The sequence below is a fragment of the Phyllobates terribilis genome, unplaced genomic scaffold (genome assembly GCF_046119375.1).
Source record: "Phyllobates terribilis strain yellow unplaced genomic scaffold, ASM4611937v1 Scaffold_856__1_contigs__length_602872, whole genome shotgun sequence".
NCBI lineage: Eukaryota > Metazoa > Chordata > Amphibia > Anura > Dendrobatidae > Phyllobates > Phyllobates terribilis.
This window is the reverse complement of record NW_027363616.1, coordinates 368641-391276: the sequence shown is the minus strand read 5'-3', so window position 1 is coordinate 391276 and position 22636 is coordinate 368641. Positions and strand designations below refer to the sequence as shown.

The 22636-nt window shown below is 43.1% G+C and overlaps 2 protein-coding genes across 2 annotated transcripts in view; both read right to left on the bottom strand.

The window, feature by feature from the left end:
* LOC141240577 (uncharacterized) overlaps nucleotides 1-22636 on the bottom strand; it is a 94042-nt gene that overhangs the window by 9460 nt on the left and 61946 nt on the right. The window contains exon 8 of the mRNA XM_073668667.1: nucleotides 11377-11805. Within this exon, the coding sequence (XP_073524768.1) occupies nucleotides 11377-11805 (429 nt within the window). The remainder of the gene's footprint in view (nucleotides 1-11376; nucleotides 11806-22636) is intronic.
* LOC141240579 (gastrula zinc finger protein XlCGF66.1-like) lies at nucleotides 12323-21609 on the bottom strand. Its single transcript, XM_073668668.1, has 5 exons — nucleotides 21480-21609; nucleotides 15664-15813; nucleotides 15355-15534; nucleotides 15148-15271; nucleotides 12323-12330 (listed from the first exon to the last, which is right to left on the bottom strand). The coding sequence occupies exons 1-5, from the start codon at nucleotides 21495-21497 to the stop codon at nucleotides 12323-12325; spliced, it is 480 nt and encodes a 159-aa protein (XP_073524769.1). The 5' UTR covers nucleotides 21498-21609.

Here is a 22636-nt window from a genome sequence, read left to right as displayed (position 1 = left end):
ATTAAGGGTTCAATCGGAGTGAGTTCATCCTTTATACTAGTCAGAAATATGTGAGAATTTCTAAATGACCTGAGCTGGAAATAATCCAAACAGGATAGACCCCTACCTGGTCAGGATAGACCCCTACCTGGTCAGGAGCCACCAAGTTTTGTAAAGGATGGAAAAGAGCCTGATCCCATAAGAACGTGTCTCAATCTAACCCCATCAAATTTGGCCCAGATTAGAAATGAGGCCACACCTGAAGCAGGTGGGAAATCTGGGTTGTCAAACAAGGGTGTTAATGGACCCAACCTACGTGATATAGATGATGAGATTAGGACTTGCTCCCATGTATGCAAAAAGTGAGTGTTATTAATAGTTTAGTTTCTCCATGTATTTTACCAATCCAAGGTTGAGATGGGAGTGTCCAGAGAGAGAGGTCCTCTTCCAGTTTCATCCACTGCTTATTTTCCATAGACCTAAATCAGTCCATTGTTCTCATAAGAATCGAAGATTGATGGGATTTTTTTTTAGATCTGGCAGATTAGTACCCCATTTTATTCTTTGGGACGACAAAATATTGTAACACACATTCTAAGCCTCGATGTTCCCCATACAAACTTGCTGTTAGATGGGAGAAAAAGGTCTGAGGAACGCAGACAGGAACGGTCTGGAATATATAAAGAAGATTTGGTAAAATGCCAATTTTGATCACATTAAAACGACCAAACCAGGACAAGGGTTTTAAGTTCTAATTAATTCGATTTTGAATCGTTTGTTCAAGGATGGAGGATATAATTTAAATGATACGGATCATCCAAGTTCCCCAGAATTTGTATATCCAGGTACTTAATAGCATCTTTCTGCCACTTTAAGGGGAAGTTAGAAATTAGTTATTGTGTCGGTTCAGCGTTAAAAGTTATGTTTATGGCTTCTGATTTAGAGTAGTTGGCTTTAAAATTGCTTTCATGGCCGAATTCTTTTAAATCCTTTAGTATAGAAGAAATGAGATAATTGGATTTGAAACATAGAGCAACAAGTCATCTGCGTATAGAGATAGTTTATAGTGATGTGAGCCTATAGTAACTTCACTAATATCTGGATTTGTGTGTAATGCTACCGCTAAATGTTCCATCACCAATGTGTATAGCAGAGGTGATAAGGGACACCCTTGCTTTGTCTCTTTTTTAATAGAAAATGTGTCAGATAGAAGGCCGTTTACCCTATCGCTTTAGGGTCAGCGTATAAGGATCGAATTTTAGATAACAAGAAAGAGCCTAACCCAATTTGTGGTAGGGTGCTCTTCAAGAAAGTCCAATGCACTGTGTCGAACACTTTTTTAGCATTGACAGAAACAAGGCACATTGGGATCCCCTGTTTTTTTGCATGTGAAATCAACAACGTTTTCTCTGTATTATCACAAGCTTCTCTACCCTAACAAAGCCAACCTGATCGTTGCTAACAATTGAATGTATATAGTGGGAGAACCATGTTGTAATTATTTTAGAAAATATTTTGACGTCTATATTAATGAATGATATTGGATGAATATTAGGGCAGGTATTTGGTCCTTTTCCAGGCTTTGATAAAACCGTTACATGAGCCTTAAGTGATTGGGGCAAAAGGGGGAGTCTTCTGAGATATTATTGAACACTTTGCCTAAAAATTGTAATGACAGAGGTGCAAACATCTTATAAAATCTATTATTGAATCCATCTGGCCCAGGGCTCTTCCCGATAGGGAATGATTTAATGTCCTCTCCTATCTCTTGTTCAGTGAAAGTTTTGTCTAGTACCTCCTGCTCAGGGGTCTGTAAGGAAGGAACGGCAGTGTCCTTAATATATTTGTCAATTTTTGTTTCAAGAATATTAGGTGGCATGTCGTGGTATTGTCCATGAATACTATATAGTGAGCTATAACAGCAACGAAATGCTTTAGCTCTGTCAGTGGGGTTATGAATTTCTGGCCCGGGTGCCCCTTTTATGTTGGATACATATGTCCATTAGACAAGTGGGTGTAACCTCCTTGCCAATGAGCGACCACATTTATCTTCGAATTCGTACGAGAACCTTCACATGTGATCTTGGCATTTTGTATACGTTTGATCTAGTAAAGACCTTCACTCCTTTCTTTTTTGATCAGATTGTTTTTATTGAACAAAACAAAGAATTACCAACATTTCTTTTTTCTTATACAAACATTGTGATAAAAACAATAAAAAGAAAGAAAAACCAGTAAACAATACAAGAACCGGTTTACAATGATATAAATCCCAATATCGCTCTATAGTACAATATTTTGGAATAGTAATTTTACATTTGTACATAAATATCTGAAATATTCCTGACTGTTTAATTTTTTCCCCTATTGAGACATCAAAAGAAAAAGCATATATCTAAGAAGGGGCAATTGTGTGGACTGAGACAATTATTATTTGCTGACACCTTGGGTATAAGGATATAAATTCCTGGTTTACTGTAAGGAAATGGACAAACGATCCAGTATAGTATTTCTGAGAAGGTTTTCTGAAGCAATATCTGGGGTAATTAACCATTGTTCCCATATGTGTATAGATTTCTTGAGAGCTTTCCTTTAATATAAGATCCACTTTCCAAGCATAGAGTGTTATTTATCCTGGATTTTAGTTCTGTTATCGTTGGGGGAGAATTTTCTATCCAATGTAGTGCCAACTTTCTGGCTTGGAATAATATTCCTGAGCTATCTACTGCCATATGGGAGTCTGGATCTACGTCCTCTCCCAGGAGTCCTAGGATACAGATTTTAGGTTCCAACTGAAGTTGTATCCCAAATACAGATAGTACAAGAGTGATCACCCCCTTCCAGTAGTCGCCAATATTCCCACATCATATGTATCAGGTGGGCGTCATTTTGACCATATCTAGGACATGTGTCATTCGTTTGTATTTCAATTTTAAATAAAATACTTGGGGATCTATATACCCTATGAATGAGAAGAATTCGGGACAATCTTGTGACTCCGACAATGAAAATTTCGGTGTCAAATCCAGTATTTCCCCTATTGCTCCTCAGATAAGGGGCCCACATCCTCTTCTCATTTTGTCTTAACTATTAAAGAATATTTATCCAAATGTAGGGCCAGTAACAGCCTATAAATAAGGGATATTAGACCTTTTGTATCCAACGATGTAGTAATGGTATCTATTGGGTGATGTCAATCAGTATGGTGTTTATTCTAGTTGTGTACTATACTCATGACGTATCTGCAGATGTTGATAAAACACCCTATGCAGAAGGTTAAAATCTACCTTTATTTGTTCAAAGTTCTTGAATAATCCATCCCTCAAGAGTTGTGACACCAAACATATACCCATATCCTCCCACTTACTAACATCTTTTAGTTTCTGTAGCTCTGGTAAGTTAGAGTTGTGCCATAAAGGAGTATAGTCTGTGTACTTTCCAATCCCTAGACTATTTTTATCCCTATCCCACACCTTATATATTAACTTTAGTGTAGGACATTTTAAGTCATTTTCTCGAGGAGGCCCCATATCTAGTACTGAGAATGGAAGCTTTCACTTGGTTCCTTCCATAAGTAGGTGCCCTGAAATTACACAATATTTACAAATACCTCATCCATGAAACCACTTTAGCTCCATTCTAGTGTTAAGCAAATCTGCGTATACCTGGAGGGAAGCAGATCGTTTATGTTGTTTGTCAAGGAGATCAATCCACTCAAGCAAATGGGAGACTTTAGCTGCTTTCTCTTTTTAGCCTGGATCCATGTTTTATTATTATCCCTTTGAGGACGCATTTGAGTGCTTCCAATTGAAATGGTAAGGCGTTTTCATCATGCTCATATATTTGAAGGAGTCTATAGTCTCAAGAAGGTCTGAGACACAGTCAGTCTTTGAGCAGATTATCATTTAAGTTCCAACAGCTGAAGCCTTGGTGGAGTCAGGTATAGTCAGATTACAATATACAGGACCATGATCTGACCATATAGCAGTCCCTATCAGAGATATAGGCTGCCATGTAAGCAAGTGATGGCTAATTAAAGGGGATGTCCACTACTTTCACATTGATGCCCTATCTGTATCGCAGCACCCCCGCCGATCAGCTGTTATCGGTGCCGGCGGCCGCTGGCGGGAAGTCCTTATCTGCGGAGCTTGGCCGTCAAGTTGTAGTGGCCGGCGCTGGTTACTGCACATCCACCTCCCATTCAATTGAATGGGAGGTGGATGTACAGTACCCCGCGGTGGCTACTACAGATGGATTGCCAAGCGCCGCAGGTAAGCACTTCCGGCCGACGCCGGCACACATAACAACTGATTGGTGGGGGTGCCGTGTACAGGACCCCGGCCGATCATACATTGATGCCCTACCCTGTGGAGAGGACATCAATGTGAAAGTAGTAGGCAACTTCTTTAAGGAAAAGTCTCTACGGCTGTGCATATTGTGTAAAGAAGAATAAGGCTGTGTTCACACGATGCGTATTTCATGCGTTTCCGCGGCGTTTTTGCAGTTGCGTAAACGCCGCGGAAACGCATGAAAAACGCATGGTAGAAGGGCAGCAATGTTCCCCAATGGAAATCCGCATGTGCTGTGCCCATGATGCGGATTTTTCCGCAGCGTTAACGCTGCGGTCAAAAATCCGCAGCATGTCAATTAATTTTGCGGAAACGCGGCGATTTCGCCGCCATTGACTTGCATTAGAACGCGCCAATTCCGCAAGACAGCATTTGTACTTGCGTAATTGGTGCGTTCTAATGTGCGGATGGTACCCGGGTGTGGAGGAGAGGAGAGTCTCATCCACACCCAGGTACCATTAAAAAAGCTGTAAAAAGAAGAATAAAATAAAATATATATATATACTTACCATCTGTCGGCCCGCGCAGCGCTCCCGCTTGGTTCCCGGCACTTGCAGTGAGTTGTAGGACCTGCGGTGACGTCAGAGTCATGTGACGGGTCACGTGACGCTGACGTCGGCAGGTCTTTCAATTCAAAGTTGCCGGCAGCCGGGAGAACGGAGTGAGCAGGACAGCGCGGGCCATCGGAGGTAAGTATATACACTCTCTCGGTTCACACTGTATAAATCCATGCTGTTTGCATGGATTTATATAGTGTGACCTAGTTGTCAAGCACTTTTCAGGTGATGCTAACATCGCCTGGAAAGCGCTTGTCAATCTGCATGCGGAAACGCATGTGAATCTGCATGTGGATCCGCATGTATTCTGCAGGAAAAACGCATGCACAATCTGCATGCGTTTTTTCTGCCAGGGAGATGCAGAAATGATGCAGAAATTTTCTGCTTCATTTCTGCATCGTGTGCACATACCCAAATACATATAATCCTTTAAGTCTGGATGTAGCTTCATACATCGACCAGTTGGAGAGAACGGAGCACATTTAGCAAAGCTTTTTATTGTGATTTAGATTGGTGACTCCAGCCCAAGAAAGCGTCTAAAGAAGGATCCAAGAAAAAATTAGTCACCTCCAATGATGATAAGGTCCTCCGCAAAATGTTGTAGTTTGTTTAAGTAATGACGACATGTCTTAATTAGGTCACAATTAGGCAGCTAGAAGTTTGCCAAAGTCAAAATTTTGGAATAGATCGAAATCTTAACAAACACATACAGTACCCTCCGTGTCAGACAGTGTTTCTACAATAGTACGCGGCAGTGATCTGTGGCGGCCTATACTCAGCACCTTAGACTTCAAAACTGCATTTGTACTGTGACGCCAAAATGAATAATATCTGTTAGTAAACTGAAGTGTATGATCGCATCTAAAGTGGTGCTCTTGAAGAAAAAGAAAATGTACGTGCTGTTTATGCCTATGATAAAACACTTGAGCTCTTTTCTCTGGAACATTAAGTCCTCTGACATTTAATAAATAAGTTTTGCGTTGTGCCATATTATATGAAAAGAAGTGGTGGTGGTGGGGGAAACAAGGATAGAAAGATTAAGAGCAAGGAGGAAGTATAGACGGTAGATAGTAACGTCTACCTCTCAGTGTCTAAGAAGTATAGATAATGAATATATCAAAACAGTAGGAAATTGCAAAACAAGCAGATCCCAATGCAAGTCCCTAACTGGGGGTTGTCTTTACAGGCGTAAGTCAAACTTTCAGTTCTAGGATTCCTATTAGGGGGAACCATGGAATATATAGCGAGTAAAGTAATACAGCCTGATATTACAGTAGTATCATGTGAACTCAACTTATATGCCGGTCTAAGATCTTATATGAACTTAGACATTCTATATAGTGGAAGAGTGTCACCTAATGCTCTATTTAGATATATCTAATTATATGCTTAAAGAAATAACTAAGCATCTGCAAACTGTCTCTCATCAGGGAAGACAAGATTCATTTCAGGAGCTCATATGATTGGCAGGTTCCTTTCCCGTCTGGCTGCATCACCATCAAGTTCCTGATCCATTGAACGCCTTCTGTGACGTGCTGGAACTCTCTGTGGCAATGGTGGAGCAGGTGGCCAGTCAGATATATGGAATGTCCAGGGCATCACAGAAAGGTCTCGTCACTTTGATCTTTCAAAGTATTCAAAGTTCCATTTTTTTGGACCTGTAGCTGGAAAGGGTACTACAGGAGTATATCAGGCCATTTTACAATAGAGCATCAAGTAGTGGTTTCAATACCCTTCTTTTAGCAAGTGTCATTCAGGATAGGTCTATGAGCAATTGTATACGTTTTCCATTGAAATCACCAGGATCCAACTCCTCTGCTTTCATCACAATGGCCTCTTTTACATTGAAAAAGATGTAAATGACAGATCTGAGCCATGATTGCCTAATATGGTGCACCCTGTCGATCTTCAGCTCCTTATCAATAGGGTCACCAAGGACATTATTGAATAATATCCATAATGTTGGCATGATCGCTTGTGCATTGATGCTTTCAGGTACACCCTTTATCCAGATATTATTGTGATTTTCTTGATCATCAACCATATTAAACAGATGGTTTATTTACTGGCTGTGAAGATCCAGTGTTAGTTTCTGAGCATTATGATGGCCTCTAACTTGGACGACATTATCCTCTAATCTCTGTACCTTGTCAGTAAGCTGTGACAGGATAGAAGCGAGGGGACGTATTTCAGTATTGTATGTGGTCTCCAGCCTCTGAATATATTGCTCCATATCTTCTTTAGTAGGGATAGACGTAATCTGACATACAAATAAGTTATGTTGTTCCCCATATCAGAATAACCTGTGGCTGGGGGGTAAATGTCCCTGTGAAGCAAGCGCTGCTCAGCATGGGGGCTTTGGTGAGAGTACAGGGAGATTTGTGGAGATGTTTTCTTGTGAAGTCTACATTAAGGGTATGTGCACACGATGCAGAAATGCTCAGGATTTTTTCCTGAGCGTTTCTGCATCTCTCTGGCAGGAAAAAACGCATGCGGATTGTACATGCAGTTTCCTGCCAGGGACATGCGGAAATGAAGCGGTCTTCACTTTCATTTCCGCATGCGGGTTGACAAGCGCTTCCCAAGCGATTTTAGCATCACTTGGAAAGTGCTTGTCAACTTCACACTATATAAATCCATGCAACCGGCATGGATTTATATAGTGTGTGATGTCAAAAAATAAAAAATAAATCTATACGTTACCATCTGATGGCCCCCGGTGTCCTGCTTCATCGGTCCCGGCTGCCGGCAGTGAAGACTGTAGGACCTTCCGACGTCAGCGTCACGTGACCCGTCACATGACTCTGACGTCAGCGAAGGTCCTTCATTCAACCGCGAAGTGCGCGGGAAGCCGGCAGGACGCAGCGCGGGCCGTCAGAAGGTGAGAATATATATATTTTTTATTTTCTTCTTTTTTTTTTTAATGGTACCTGGGTCTGGATGAGAGTCCTCTCATCCACACCCGGGTACCATCCGCACATTAGACCGCATGAAAAGCGCATCAACATATACAGTGATGCGGATTCCATGCGGTCTAATGCAAGTCAATGGCGGCAAAAGAGCAGCGTTTCCGCAAAATTAATTGACATGCTGCGGATTTTTGACCGCAGCGTTTACGCTGCGGAAAAATCCGCATCATGGGCACAGCACATGCGGATTTCCATTGGGGAACATTGCTGCCCTTCTACCATGCGTTTTTCATGCGTTTCCGCGGCGTTTACGCAACTGCAAAAACGCCGCGGAAACGCATGAAAAACGCATCGTGAGAACTCAGCCTAAGAGAGAAGTTGGAGCAGGACTTACAGGCTGGAGCTGTCTGGCATCATGAGGGTTAAGACTGCTTCTTTTTCCACGCTGAGGTGAGGCAGTAATGGCTCCGGAGCAAGAAGATAAGACCTTCCATAAGAAACGCTGCATACCAGACATGCTGACAGAGGTGGAGGACCTCAGATGACCTCTAATCTCGTGTTTCTTTCTCATATCAGACGTCATGTTTGAGGCTGTAAATTGCTTATAATTCCCCCAGGAACACGGTCTGAAGAGAGTACTCTCAGTGTGTGCGTTCTCTCGGTGTTATGTCCAGGCCATGTCCTTCCTGTTGATGTTCAATACATCCAAAGGTGGTGTTGATTGGGGACAGGATTGTGTGATGTAACAACCTTATGTGAGCCCCAGGAAAGTGAGTTGTGACACCAATGGAATGGAGCCAGAACGGGAGGTGCATATAAGTGTTTTTATTTTAACAAGGCCAAACATGAAGAATGAGAAGGAGCTGTCCTAGTAGTGGAAAACCTTTTTAAAAAGATACAATTTTCGGTTAAAAATGAAAAAGGCTTCTCCCCTCTATGTGACTTTTGTGAAGTTTATTAAGAGTTGATTTCCGTGTAAAACATTTCCCACATTAAGAACATGAAAATGGCTTCTCGCTAGTGATGAGCGAGCACTAAAATGCTCGGATGCTTGAAGCTCGGGCCGAGCACATCGCGATACTCGGGTGCTCGACCCGAGCAACGAGCCCAATATAAGTCTATGGGAAACTCGAGCATTTTTCTGGCAGTTCCCCCTGCGGTCTGCAGAAGGTAAAAAATTGCCAAAATTGATGGGAACAGTGCTCAATGAAACATGTCAGGCAGGCAGGCAGAATATATAGGCAGACAGGCAGGCAGGGTATATAGGAGGGTGCATGAAAAACATAGCAGGGCACTCGGAACACACTAGCGCCCTCCAATTTTCACGCACCCTTCTCTTTAAAAAAGCCGGCAATTCAGCAGCTGCATACAGTTATAACATCGGTACCTGACAATTTAGAACAGAAAGAATAGAGCATCACACATAGATTAGATAGAAAGAAACATGTCAGTCATATATATATAATGAGTACAGTGATAGTGTTGGTTACTGTACTTGTCATTTAGTTTTAAAATAAAGGATTTATAAAAAAAAATTAGCGTGGGGTCCCCCGTAATTCTAGTCTCTAGCGGAGGTTAAGCAGATGACTGGGGCAGATGTTTGAAGCCTGGAAAGGGGGTAATACCCACGGAGCTTCCCAGGCTACTAATATCAGCCCCCAGCTGAATACCTAGCCTTTACTGGCTATTAAAATGGGGGACCCCCCAAAAAAATGACATGGGGTCCCCCTATTTTAATAGCTAGCAAAGGCTAGGCAGACAGCTGGGGGCTGATATTAATAGCCCAGGAAGGGTGCCATAAATATTGGCCCCCTCCCAGGCTAGAAACACCAGCCCTCAGCCGCCCCAGAAATGGCGCATCCATAGGATGATGTCATTTGCTGGCACCGCATGTGCAGGAGAATTCTCCCACGCTGTCAGTGACGTGCATGAGGTGAGCCGAGTTCATTGGACATGAACTCAGCTCATCTGGATGCCGTCGCAGCGAGACACTGTGGAGCGCAAGCATGCCTCCGCTCTGCAGTGTCTCTGAAGGATGACAAGCTGGATAGCAGCGTTCGGCTGCGATCCAGCCTGTCATGTGAATGTAGCAGAGCTGGAGCCGTCGTGGGAACCATGGAAAGGTAAGGATGAGGTTGGTTTATTATTTTACTTTTATTGCAGGAGACATGGGATTCAGCTGGAATGTGTGCGATGGTAAGTAGAGTTTAATTTAGAATATTAAAGTATTGTGTGTTTATTTCAATTAAAAGATTTTATTCTGGGTGTTGGTGTTTTTATTTTACATTTGCCTTACATTTGCCTTATAGACGCCTCCCCATTACTAACCTGGGCTTGATGTCAGCTAACATTATAAGCTGACATCAACCCCAGCCCTATTACCCCACTGCCACCACTACAGGGCAGTGGGAAGAGCGAGGCTAAGTGCCAGAATTGGCACATCCTATGGATGCGCCATTTCTGGGGCGGCTGAGGGCTGGTGTTTCTAGGCTGGGAGGGGGCCAATATTTATGGCACCGTTCCTGGGCTATTAATATCAGCCCCAGCTGTCTGCCTAGCCTTTGCTAACTATTAAAATAGGGGGACCCCACGTCATTTTTTTTTCGGTCCCCCATTTTAATAGCCAGTAAAGGCTAAGTATTCAGCTGGGAGCTGATATTAGTAGCCTGGGAAGCTCCGTGGGTATTACCCCCTTCCCAGGCTTCAAACATCTGCCCCAGCCATCTGCTTAACCTCCGCTAGAGACTAGAATTACGGGGGACCCCACAACAATTTTTTTTTTATAAATCCTTTATTTTAAAACTAAATGACAAATACAGTAACCAACACTGTCACTGTACTTCATATATATGTGACTGACATGTTTCTATCTATCTAATCAATGAGTGATGCTTTATTCTTTCTGTTCTAAATTGTCGGGTACCGATATCTGCCGCTGATGAATTGCCGGCTTTTCATGTTTCACTGTGAGCACTGTTCCTATCGATTTGGGCAATCACTGTAATGCCCAAACCAACATGGCTGCGGCATTACAGTTAGTGGCAGGCATTCCCTGCATGTTGTTTGGCACTCTAAATAGCGCCAAACATGCAGGACGGGGACCCGAGCATCCGTCCGAGCATCGTGCAAGTACTCGGCGAGCTCCGAGCATCTCGTTACTGAGATGCTCGGGCGAGTACCGAGCAGTGGAAAGCATGCTCGCTCATCACTACTTCTCACTTGTGTGAGTACTTTGGTGACGAAGAAGTGAGAATTTGTTCACAAAACATTTTCCACATTCTGAACAGGAAAAAGGCTTCAACCCTGTGTGAGTTCTCTGGTGCTTAACCAGATCTGATTTCTGATTAAAACATTTTCCACATTCTGAACAGGAAAAGGTTTCTTCCCTGTGTGAGTTCTCTGGTGATTGACCAAATTTGATTTCTGGTTAAAACATTTCCCACATTTTGAACATGAAAAAGGCTTCTCCCCTGTGTGGATTCTCTGGTGGCCATCAAGAATCGCTTTACGGGTAAAACATTTCCCACATTCTGAACAAAAAAAAGGCTTCTCCCCTGTGTGGGTTCTCTGGTGTATAACAACATCTGATTTATGGGTAAAACATTTCCCACATTCTGAACAAGAAAAAGGCTTCAACCCTGTGTGAGCTCTCTGGTGCTTAACCAGATCTGATTTCTGGTTAAAACATTTTCCACATTCTGAACAGGAAAAAGGCTTCTCCCCTGTGTGAGTTCTCTGGTGATTGACCAAATTTGATTTCTGGTTAAAACATTTCCCACATTTTGAACAGGAAAAAGGCTTCTCCCCTGTGTGGGTTCTCTGATGGCTATCAAGAATCGCTTTACGGGTAAAACATTTCCCACATTCTGAACAAGAAAAAGGCTTCTCCCTTGTGTGAGTTCTCTGGTGATTGACCAAAACTGATGTCTGGTTAAAACATTTCCCACATTCAGAACAGGAAAAAGGCTTCTCCCCTGTGTGAGTTCTCTGGTGATTGATCAAAACTGATGTCTGGTTAAAACATTTCCCACATTCAGAACAGGAAAAAGGCTTCTCCCCTGTGTGAATTCTCTGATGTCTGATAAAACTTGATTTAAATGTAAAACATTTTCCACATTTTGAACAAGAAAATGGCTTCTCGCCTGTGTGGGTTGTCTGGTGGTTATCAAGATGCACTTTCTGTTGAAAACATTTCCCACATTCTGAGCATGGAAAAGGCTTCTCCCCTGAGTGAGTTCTCTGGTGTGCGATAAAACCTGATTTCTCTGTAAAGCATCTTCCACATTCTGAACAAGAAAATGGCTTCTCCCCTGTGTGACTTCTCTGGTGATTAACAAGATTTGATTTCTGGTTAAAACATTTCCCACACTTGAAACAAAAAAATCTATTCTCTGATGTGTGAACGTTTTGATGTTTAAGAAAAGACTTTTCGAGGGGAAAACCATTTCCATATTCTGAATGTGAAAATGGCTTCTTTGAATTAGGAGTAGTTTGTTTTTTAATGCTTATTTTGTGACTATGATTTTCCTTAGTAGTCTGCAATGTATCAGAAGACAGGACGTGTTTCAAAGGATCAGATGACAGATCTTTGCTGTGAAGGGATGACGGTATATCTGGAGTAATGGCATTCACTTCAATTGTATTCTGTGGGATCTCAAGATCATTAGATTTAGAAATTGAAGATGTCAGCTGTCCCTCTGATCTCCTGGTACAGTCATCTGCCAAGAAGAAAATCAATTATTATTTTTGAATAAAATATCCTCGAATTATATATTTTTTAACATTTCTACTCAAAATGTAAAAATAGCAATTTATGTAAAATATTGAATTATTCACCAACAAAATGACCGTTCACAGTCTAATAGAAAACCTCATAGGATGAACCAGTGGAGCATGGTGTCCAACTGATTGTTCATTCTCCCTCCCAAATATGGAATAAGAAGCCACCAAACAATGTTATGTAGGCAAAACTAATACCAATAAAAACTTCTACTCATCTCACAAAAAACAAGTCCCCACTCAGGTCCATCATCTGTCAGTGGAAAAACAGAGGTTTCCACATTATTAGTGGCTCAAAGGCTCTTGAAAAGCAACATGGCTTCCATAAACCAATCCAGCAGTATCCACTCTCCCAAAGTCAAATCTCCCCTTCGCTTCTGAGCCTTGCAGTGCGCCCAAACCACATTTAGCAGCCATGTATTTGGCATTTCTATAGTGAGAAGAACCCATTTAATTTACGGTGTGGGTCTCCTGGAGCACAATCTGGGCACTATGTGTTGGGTAATAAAATGGCATATTTGTAATTTTCACTTTGCGCGGTGCAGGCGCTGTCCTGACACTAAGATAAGGGTGCCTGGGACCTGTAGTACCATCCAGTCTGGCAGTGTGGGTGTGTGCTGTCCAGCTGGAGTAATCTGCTCCCTGCTTCAGCCATTTGGAAAGCACCGCACCCTACTAAAGCTGGAAGCATATTGCCGGAAGCTGCCAGATACAGCCTTGTTCTCCTCTGGGTCAGTCCTCTGTGCTCAGCTCCCGGCTTGTGTATTTGTTTCTGTTGTTACCTCGGCCGTTTACTGACTACTCTTGTGTCTTCTGATTTTGTATTTTCTCTGCCCTCCTGGTTCTGACCCGGCTACCTGACTATTCTTCTTCCCATCTCACTCCACAGAACAGCAGGTAACACCGTGGCCCAAGCCTAGGGGTCTCTGTGTAAGTCCAGATCCATTAGGAGGGGTTAAAGGGTAATGGGCAAAACTGTGACTATAGATAATAACACCGACTGAAATGATCAAGCTGAACAGTATTCTTCCATAAAAAAAAAAACTTCAGTCTGTAACTACCAGGTAGTTACAGACTCACATAATTTAGGCAGGCCAATCCCGCCACAAATGAACTATCATACAGAATGAACATGTAAATAAAATACAAGAATAAAAATATATGTTACATCCCAAACACCAACGTATGTACAACACTAAACCGGAGTTGTACTCATTTGTGGTGGACCAGTGGAGCTATGATGAGTGCTGACCAGAAGAATAGAGAAAGTATTAGCGCCCCCATTTCAGGAGAGATTGTGCAGTAATCTGAATTCCTTAGGATGAAAACATAATGTAATTTATGACGTGGAGTGAATCCATGAAACCAGGGCTGGAGCCACCACATCTCCTGCAGGCGTGAATAAATGTATATTACAGCCATCAGCCACGCACAGCTTAGAGATATATCATGGCTCAGGTGTAATGTTTTTTGTTTAGTTTATCACAATCCTGTTTGAAGTTAGTCGGTTTTTAAGAGAAATTGAAAAGTCAGAAAAAAAGGAGACTGTTCTTATTGTACAGAAATTAACACTTGGCCCTCACTGCACATTGAATATTGTCGATCCTAAATGCAAAATTTGGCCAGAAAGACTGGACCTGGTCTTGTAGGGACCATATGAGCACATTCAGCAGCACAGAAGTGACAGAAGGTAGATTAATCCAATAAGATAGCAGAGTCCTAGGAAGCCAACAGCATCATTACCCTCCGCTTTCTCTAAGACGTCCAATAATATTTTTCTTCAAGTAATTTTCTACTTTTTTCTAACTTGTCAGCACATTCTACGTACGCTGTCATTTAGCTTTGTAATTTACAGATATGGGCAAGTAAGAGTCAGCAGGTAAGAGACTAATCCCAGGGGGTAGGTGGATCCTCCAGGTTTTAAAGGTCTCTAGAAAAGGGTTTTCAATGTCCAAATTCATTTGAACAGTTTTGGGTGGAGGAGAATGTTGTGGTCTAGAGGCAAAAGATTGTGATACAGCCGGACTACACTACCGAAAAAACAGCCACAGCCGGTGACAGAGAAAAATCTGTGACTTCTCTGTATTTAGTGGTTACTACTCACCTGGGTAGTCATATGTAGGAATCTCCTCTTTACACCACTCATCACCCCTCACATATGTCTCTGTAGTATTAATATGGGTCAGATCTTCACCCTGAAACAAATATTGTGAAAGTCACAGACAGATGGAGAAGTCCCATCTATGATCAAATCTAATCCAGCCATCTCCACCGTTCTCATTACACAAATAGAAAACATATAATACTGGTGGATAAAACAAGACTGAACACAAGACCTTCACAGCCATCTACACATCATAGGGGAGATCTCATGACACCTTATCTCCATGTACCTGATGATCCTGAGGAACATTGGGATCTTCTTGTTTACAGTCCTGTGGAAGAAGAGGACGGGGACATCTCTCTGGTGTTGTCCTCTTACTGGATATATCTGGAGGAAACACATACAGGGACTGAATTCATTCTTTACATACAGATAATTATAGGCCGTGTGTATTTAGTCCTGTCTATTACCTGGTGATGTGAGGGGCTGGGGAACCTCCATCATGACGTCCTTGTACAGATCTTTGTGTCCTTCTAAATACTCCCACTCCTCCATGGAGAAATAGACGGCGACATCCTGACACCTTATAGGAACCTAACACATACAATGATACCATCATCCCCCTGATCCCTTCATAGCGATACTGTTTAATGTCCCAGCATTCCCAGCAGTGTCACCTCTCCAGTCAGCAGCTCAATCATCTTGTAGGTGAGTTCTAGGATCTTCCAGTCATTGATGTCTTCATGCATCAGGGAAAGAGGTGGAGGCCCTGTGATTGGGCTCAGGGGTCTTCTCCATCCCTCAGACACAGGGTCCTGACAGCGCTCACTAGAGGTCTCCTTCACTACTGTGTAATCCTGGTTATGGAGAGACATATTAATAAATCTCCCTCCAGACATTTCCAGAGTCCTCACCTCTCCAGTTCTGTCCATCTGTTATTCCCATAGATAAGAATGATGTAATGTGACGTCATCAGAATCTCTCACCTCTCCAGTAAGCCGGAAGAGGATCTCTAGGGTGAGGTGTAATATCCTCTCCGCCATCTTGTCTCTGTCCATATCCATCTTTGATGGATCAATAAGGAAAATTCTCTTGTATTGAAGATCTTCACTGAGAGAATATGATATTGTAGAGATCTGAATGAGAAGATGATGAGCCAATGTAACATAATAAAAATCCTGTGTAATAATACAATTACTGGAGATAATAAGGGAAAAAATATGAGATTTATTATTTTGCAGTGCTTAGTTTTATTCTTTACATCTAGTAATAAAATCTACATATTTTAGACCACAGACAACAAGTAGTTTCTTCCTCAGAGTCTGCAGCTGAATATGTTTTCTCATAGACTCATCTTTGGTGACGCTAATTCTTGTCTCATTTACCGACACTGGAATCGGCATTGGTAATACTGCAGGAGATATTCATTACACGTGACATGAGAAATAACTACTTCATGAGGAGGACGACTTCTTCATCTTCTACTATGGCTCTAGAAACATATTTGGCCAGAGAGTGACTGACTACATCACCACCGGCCGTCTATATAAATGTTTCCCGTCTTCCCCGGACTGTAATCTTCTATCACGTTAGATCTCATGTCTGATTAAGACACAGATGTTTGAGGCTTTTATAAAAGCTTTTTTGTTTGCACAAACACCGCAGACAGTTCTTATTTGATACCAAGGTCTCCATGTGCAGTGTTTTATGGGGTTTATTTCTGGCATTAGGCTTTCCAATATTACAAGAAAAAAGCAGATATTAAAATGTTTCAAAAGAAAATTGGCATCAACAATTCTGGTAAAAAGAAGCCATACAAAAAGCGTAAGACACATTGCTATTTTTTAACACTTTAATTTGTTTAAAAAACAAACAAACAACTTTTAGGCACCAGAACATAGATGTTCACCGCAGAGATGGCACAGGTTCGGCTGCAACAAAATCCTGGCAGTTTAACCACTTGCTGCTGACAAAAGCAAATATGGCATCTAAGAAGGTGTGACAGAGTCCGGCTCAGTGCCCCTCCTCCCCCAAGTACTTGATATTATGTGGCTGCCTAGTTACTACGATACTTAAATGACTAATAATGGTGTCTGGGCCTGCAATGTATGAAAGTCTATTAGGCCGGAGTCAGCACCCAATAAGTTACATTTTAACGCCCACATACCCAGACTAAAGTTGCATGAAAGCACTGATTTCGGGGGGCTTGGTCGACTATATGAAGTATTTTGGGGCCGATCGACAGATGATGTCAGGGCAGAGAAGGATCTGGTATCCTGAATTTCAGAAACGAATCCTTTTGTTCTTCCTGTAGATAATCCTGGCGACTCGCTCATCCAGACCACAGGGAAGCTGGAATATTTGTGTGTATGGGGGAGTCGGGAGAGATAACCGTCTGCCAAATGACTGATCAGTCAACAATTATCTCATGTGTATGGGGCCGTTAGTATTATACTGACAGGCAGTGATGATGCACTGTTCTTCTGTACGGAGGTGTATCAACTGAGCAATCAGAGGCTTGTAAGTTGTGTGATCGCACGAAGGAGAGTTGTTTAAAAAAAGATTTAAAGTGAAAAAATATCACAGATTTTGCAACAAGAAATATCTGTCACTATACGGAGACCAGACTCACTGCACAATGTTAGTTAAGTCACGTCCATAACAACTTTCTTATACTCAGTTATCCTATACACATCATATACACTGTGACGTAGATAGAAATCACAGATCCAACAGCAATAGCTGAAATTGAGCCCCTCGAAAAAATATACACTGCTCAAAAACATAAAGGGAACACTTAAACAAGAGAATATAACTCCAAGTAAATCAGACTTCTGTGAAATCAAACTGTCCACTTAGGAAGCAACACTGATTGACAATCAATTTCACATGCTGTTGTGCAAATGGAATAGACAATAGATGGAAATTATTGGCAATTATAAGGACACCCTCAATAAAGGAGTGGTTCTGGAGGTGGGGACCACAGACCACATCTCAGTACCAATGCTTTCTGGCTGATGTTTTGGTCACTTTTGAATGTTGGTTGTGCTTTCACACTCGTGGTAGCATGAGACGGACTCTACAACCCACAGAAGTTGCTCAGGTAGTGCAGCTCATCCGGGATGGCACATCAATGCGAGGTGTGGCAAGAAGGTTTGCTGTGTCTGTCAGCGTAGTGTCCAAAGGCTGGAGGCGCTACCAGGAGACAGGCCAGTACACCAGGAGACATGGAGGGGGCCGTAGGAGGGCAACAACCCAGCAGCAGGACCGCTACCTCTGCCTTTGTTCAAGGAGGAACAGGAGGAGCACTGCCAGAGCCCTGCAAAATGACCTCCAGCAGGCCACAAATGTGCATGTGTCCGCACAAACGGTTAGAAACCGACTCCATGAGGGTGGTATGAGGGCCCGACGTCCACAGATGGGGGTTGTGCTCACAGCCCAACACCATGCAAGACGCTTTGCATTTGCCACAGAACACCAGGATTGGCAAAGTCGCCACTCGCGCCCTGTGCTCTTCACAGATGAAAGCAGGTTCACTGAGCACATGTGACAGACGTGACAGAGTCTGGAGACGCCGTGGAGAGCGATCTGCTGCCTGCAACATCCTTCAGCATGACCCGTTTGGCAGTGGGTCAGTAACGGTGTGGGGTGGCATTTCTTTGGAGGGCCGCACAGCCCTCCATGTGCTCGCCAGAGGTAGCCCGACTGCCATTAGGTACCGAAATGAGATCCTCAGACCCCTTGTGAGACCTGATGCTGGTGCGGTTGGCCCTGGGTTCCTCCTAATGCAGGACAATGCCAGACCTCATGTGGCTGGAGTGTGTCAGCAGTTGCTGCAAGATGAAGGCATTGAAGCTATGGACTGGCCCGCCCGTTCCCCAGACCTGAATCCGATTGAGCACATCTGGGACATCATGTCTCGCTCCATCCACAAACGTCACGTTGCACCACAGACTGTCCAGGAGATGGCGGATGCTTTAGTCCAGGTCTGGGAGGTGATCCCACAGGAGACCATCCGCAACCTCATCAGGAACATGCCCAGGCGTTGTAGGGAGGCCATACAGGCACGTGGAGGCCACACACAATACTGAGCCTCATTTTGACTTGTTTTAAGGACATTACATCAAAGTTGGATCAGCCTGTAGTGTGTTTTTTTAGTGAGTCACCCCCAAAATTAAAGTGGAAAAACACACTACAGGCTGATCAAACTTTGATGTAAAGTCCTTAAAACAAGTCAAAATGAGGATCAGCATTGTGTGTTGCCTCCCCGTGCCTGTATGAACTCCCTAGAACGCCTGGGCATGCTCCTGATGAGGTTGCGGATGGTGTCCTGTGGGATATATATCAATCAATATATATATAATTTTCCTCCCCATCCACGATAGATAAGAGTCTCTCCACTGCTTAATGAGATTTACTGTGGAGTCAAGCAGAGGGGGAAAGTTCAATTTAAATAAATCTCCCTTCTGCCTATCTTCACCCCAAGGTATGTGATATGGGTCTTAGGCCAAGTGAATGGGTATAAGTTTTCCAGTTTTGCTAGGGAGTGTGTGGGGACATGAAAGTCCAGAGCTTCCGATTTGGAGAGGTTTATTTTGAAATTAGAGAGACTGCCATATTGCTCCACCAGCGCCATCAAGGCAGGGAGACCCTTTAGAGGATTGGTTAAGAGGACCAGAAGGTCATCAGCAAAAGCTGCTGTTTTAAAATGTGAGTTGTGTATTCTGATGCCCTCTATCCCCTGATTTTCTTGTATTGAGATCAATAAAGGTTCCATTGCCAAGACAAACAACAGTGGAGACAACGGGCAGCCTTGTCTGGTCCCATTGCGTATGGTGAATGTGTTTGACAAGGAATCGTTGATTTTGATGCGTGCAGTCGGGTTATGATACATAGCCATAATGGCAGTAACCAGTGCAGGTGGTAAGCTGAAGCGTAGAAGTGTCTCCTCCAAGTAGATCCAGTTCATCGTGTGGAAGGCTTTCTCAGCATCTGTACCCAGTAGTACCAAAGGGATCTTGTGGGCTTTGGCATATTGAAGAAGGTGCAAAATTTTGTGAGTATTGTCCTTTCCCTCTCTCCTGTCCACAAATCCAGTTTGATTCAATGAATTAAGATTTGGCAAGAACTCGGCAATTCTACGTGCAAACATACTGGCCAGCAGTTTCAGGTCAACATTCAATAGGGATATAGGTCAGTAGCTGCCACATAGGGTCGGGTCCTTGCCATCTTTATGTATTAATGATATTTTGGCTTCGAGCATTTCTTGTGGAAAGGGTTGACCCTCTAATGTTTCATTAAAAATCTTCAGAAGATGGGGCAAGAGGAGAGGGGCGAAAGTTTTGTAGTATTGCGCAGAGAACCCATCTGGACCAGGGGCTTTGCCTTTCGGGCACCTCGACAGGGTGGACTGAAGTTCCTCTAGTGTGAAGGGTTTAGATAGTTTGTTTTGTTTAGATGTTGTTAATACAGGGAGATTCAGTGTTCGCAGAAAGTGAGCAGTATCTGACTTTCTCTGTATCTCATGAGCTTCTGTGTCATTTGGGCGAAGATTATATAGCTGTGAATAGTATTCCAGAAAGGCCGTCTCAATGTGAGTGGGGTTCTGTGCTGTAACACCGCTGGAGTTCACAATGGAGTGGATGTGGGTGCGGGCTTGTCTTTTGCGGAGCCGGGATAAAATAAATTTGGAGGCCTTATCTCCATGTACAAACGTCCTGTTTTTCCACAACGCATACATTTTCACCGAACTGACATTAAGAATATCTTTCAATTTTTGTCTCTTACTAGTGATGGTGGCCAAAGTTATATTGTCATTGGTTTTTTTGTGGTTCAGCTCCAGCTATGCTATATCGTCGTATAAGTTTTGGACTTCTTGATGTCTCCTTTTGTTATAATAAGATGCAATGGAGATAAGTTCGCCTCTTAGCACAGTTGTATGTGCTTCCCAAAGGGTCTGGGGGGAGGTCCCCTCTATTTCGTTTTGTTGGAAGTATTGGTGAAGTTTATTACTCAGTCGCGCCTGGATAGCAGGTAAGCCCAGTAGTGCTTCATTTATCTGCCAAGATCTGGGACCTGAGCGCATTCCGGCTGTAATTATTGAAAGTAATACAGTGGCGTGGTCTGAATAAACGTTCGGGGTTATATTTGAAGTAGAAAGTCTAGGCAGGAGCGATCTTGGTACAAAAATGTAATCTATACGGTGGTAGGATTTATGAGGATTGGAATAGAAAGTGTAATCTCGTACGGAGGGATTTAAGTATCTCCATGAGTCAATTAGCTGCATAGAATTAAGAGTGGTACGCAGTCTCACTAGATCTCTAGAAGAGATGGCGCTTTTTTGTTTGGAAGTGTCCAGCATAGGTTCCAGAGCAATGTTGAGGTCTCCTCCAATCAAGAGAACACCCTCTCTAAAGCTCTCTATCTTTTTTAGAATCGATATTAACCATTTAACCAATTTTTTGTTGGGTGTGTACAGGCTACATAGGGTTACCAATGACCCACTGAGTAACCCCTTAACACATATGTAGCGCCCTTGAGGATCTACGAGGGATTCTCTGAACTGGAATGGGACTCCCCGCAGCATAGCAATGGAGACTCCTCTCGAGCCAGATTGAGTTGATGTGGCATGGTACCATGTGTCATAGAGTGAACGCTCAAAGTTTGGCAATCTGTTGGGTTTAAAATGGGTCTCTTGGATGAATAGCACATCCGCGTTTTGTTTTTTAAGTCTATGCAGTGTTGGGTGTCTGGAGCTCGGCGAGTTTAGACCATGGGCGTTTAAGGATGCAAAAGTAATTACCTTATCGGCGTCTGTCATGGTGGTATAGGTCTTTCTCAGGTGGCGCTTCCCGTGGAAAGAAGCTATTTGTGCCTATAGGGATTAGGAGATGGAAGGGAATAGGAAGAGGGGAAGGAGGGGAGGAAAGACTAGAGATCAAAGAGAAATGGAAAAAGGTAAGTATTAGTTTAGTTGATTGAAAACAATATATAACAATTCCAGATTCAAATTCAAACCACATATATAATGATTGGCATTAGTAGCCAGTTTAGGGGAGCATGCCCAACTTACAAATTTATATTCAACGAAAACATCCTTGTAGAGCATGGCATAACAAGAGTTACGTGGAGTAACAAATAGCGAGGCCAAGACCTGAAGGGGGGAATGGTATGATGAGTCAAACCACATACTTAGGAATTCAAAAAAGGGGAGAGGTCGAAGCCTGTTTCCGAATTCCTTGACCGAGACCAACAGAGTCCAGGAGAAAGAAACAAAACAGTTTACTCTTTCTCAATTGTCCCGAAAAGGACCGACGAAGAGATGGGACAGCAGCGAGTGTCAAAACCGCTCAGGTGATATCATCAGGCCTTTTAGGAGTCGGAGATTTAGCTGACTTTCTCCTCGCGCGTTGTGTTTTCGGGGTCGCTTGTTGCCAAGGGATTGGGCTCGGAAAGGGTTGAATCAGCGTCGCAGAATGAAATGTCTCCAGATCACGGTAGGATGCAAGAGTTATGTCAAGGGTTTTGCAGGCAGCTTTAACATCGGCAGATGATCTGGCGACGATCTTCATGTCTCTTGCTGTCACGTGGACTCCGAAGGGGAATAACCAACGGAAACGGTGACCCCTCTGCAGTATAGCATCCGTGAAAGGTTTCAACAACCTTCGTTTTTTCAAAGTGATAGTCGACAGATCTTGAAAGAGCTGGATCCGTGTGTCTTCATAGGAGATCTCCTGTTGTTCCCTTGCTCTGCGGAGGATCAGATCTTTAACTCGGTAATCCAAAAAGCGACATAATACATTTTGGGGTGCCTCTCCTTGGGGCGGTTTGGGTCAGAGGGCCCTATGGACCCGGATTAGTTCGATTTCTCGGGGGTCATCATCAGCAAGTATGCCCCTGAAGATCTCTACTGCAGCTTTGCCCAGAGCTTCAAATGCCACAGATTCGGGAAGGCCTTTA

Bases quoted from the DNA above. Each gene is read 5' to 3' on its own strand.
- LOC141240579 (XM_073668668.1), bottom strand. The intron at 15,535-15,663 runs GTGAGAGATTCT...CTCCATAACCAG, and splicing joins TCTTCCGGCTTACTGGAGAG to GATTACACAGTAGTGAAGGA. The intron at 15,272-15,354 runs GTGACACTGCTG...TGTATGTGTTAG, and splicing joins TTGAGCTGCTGACTGGAGAG to GTTCCTATAAGGTGTCAGGA.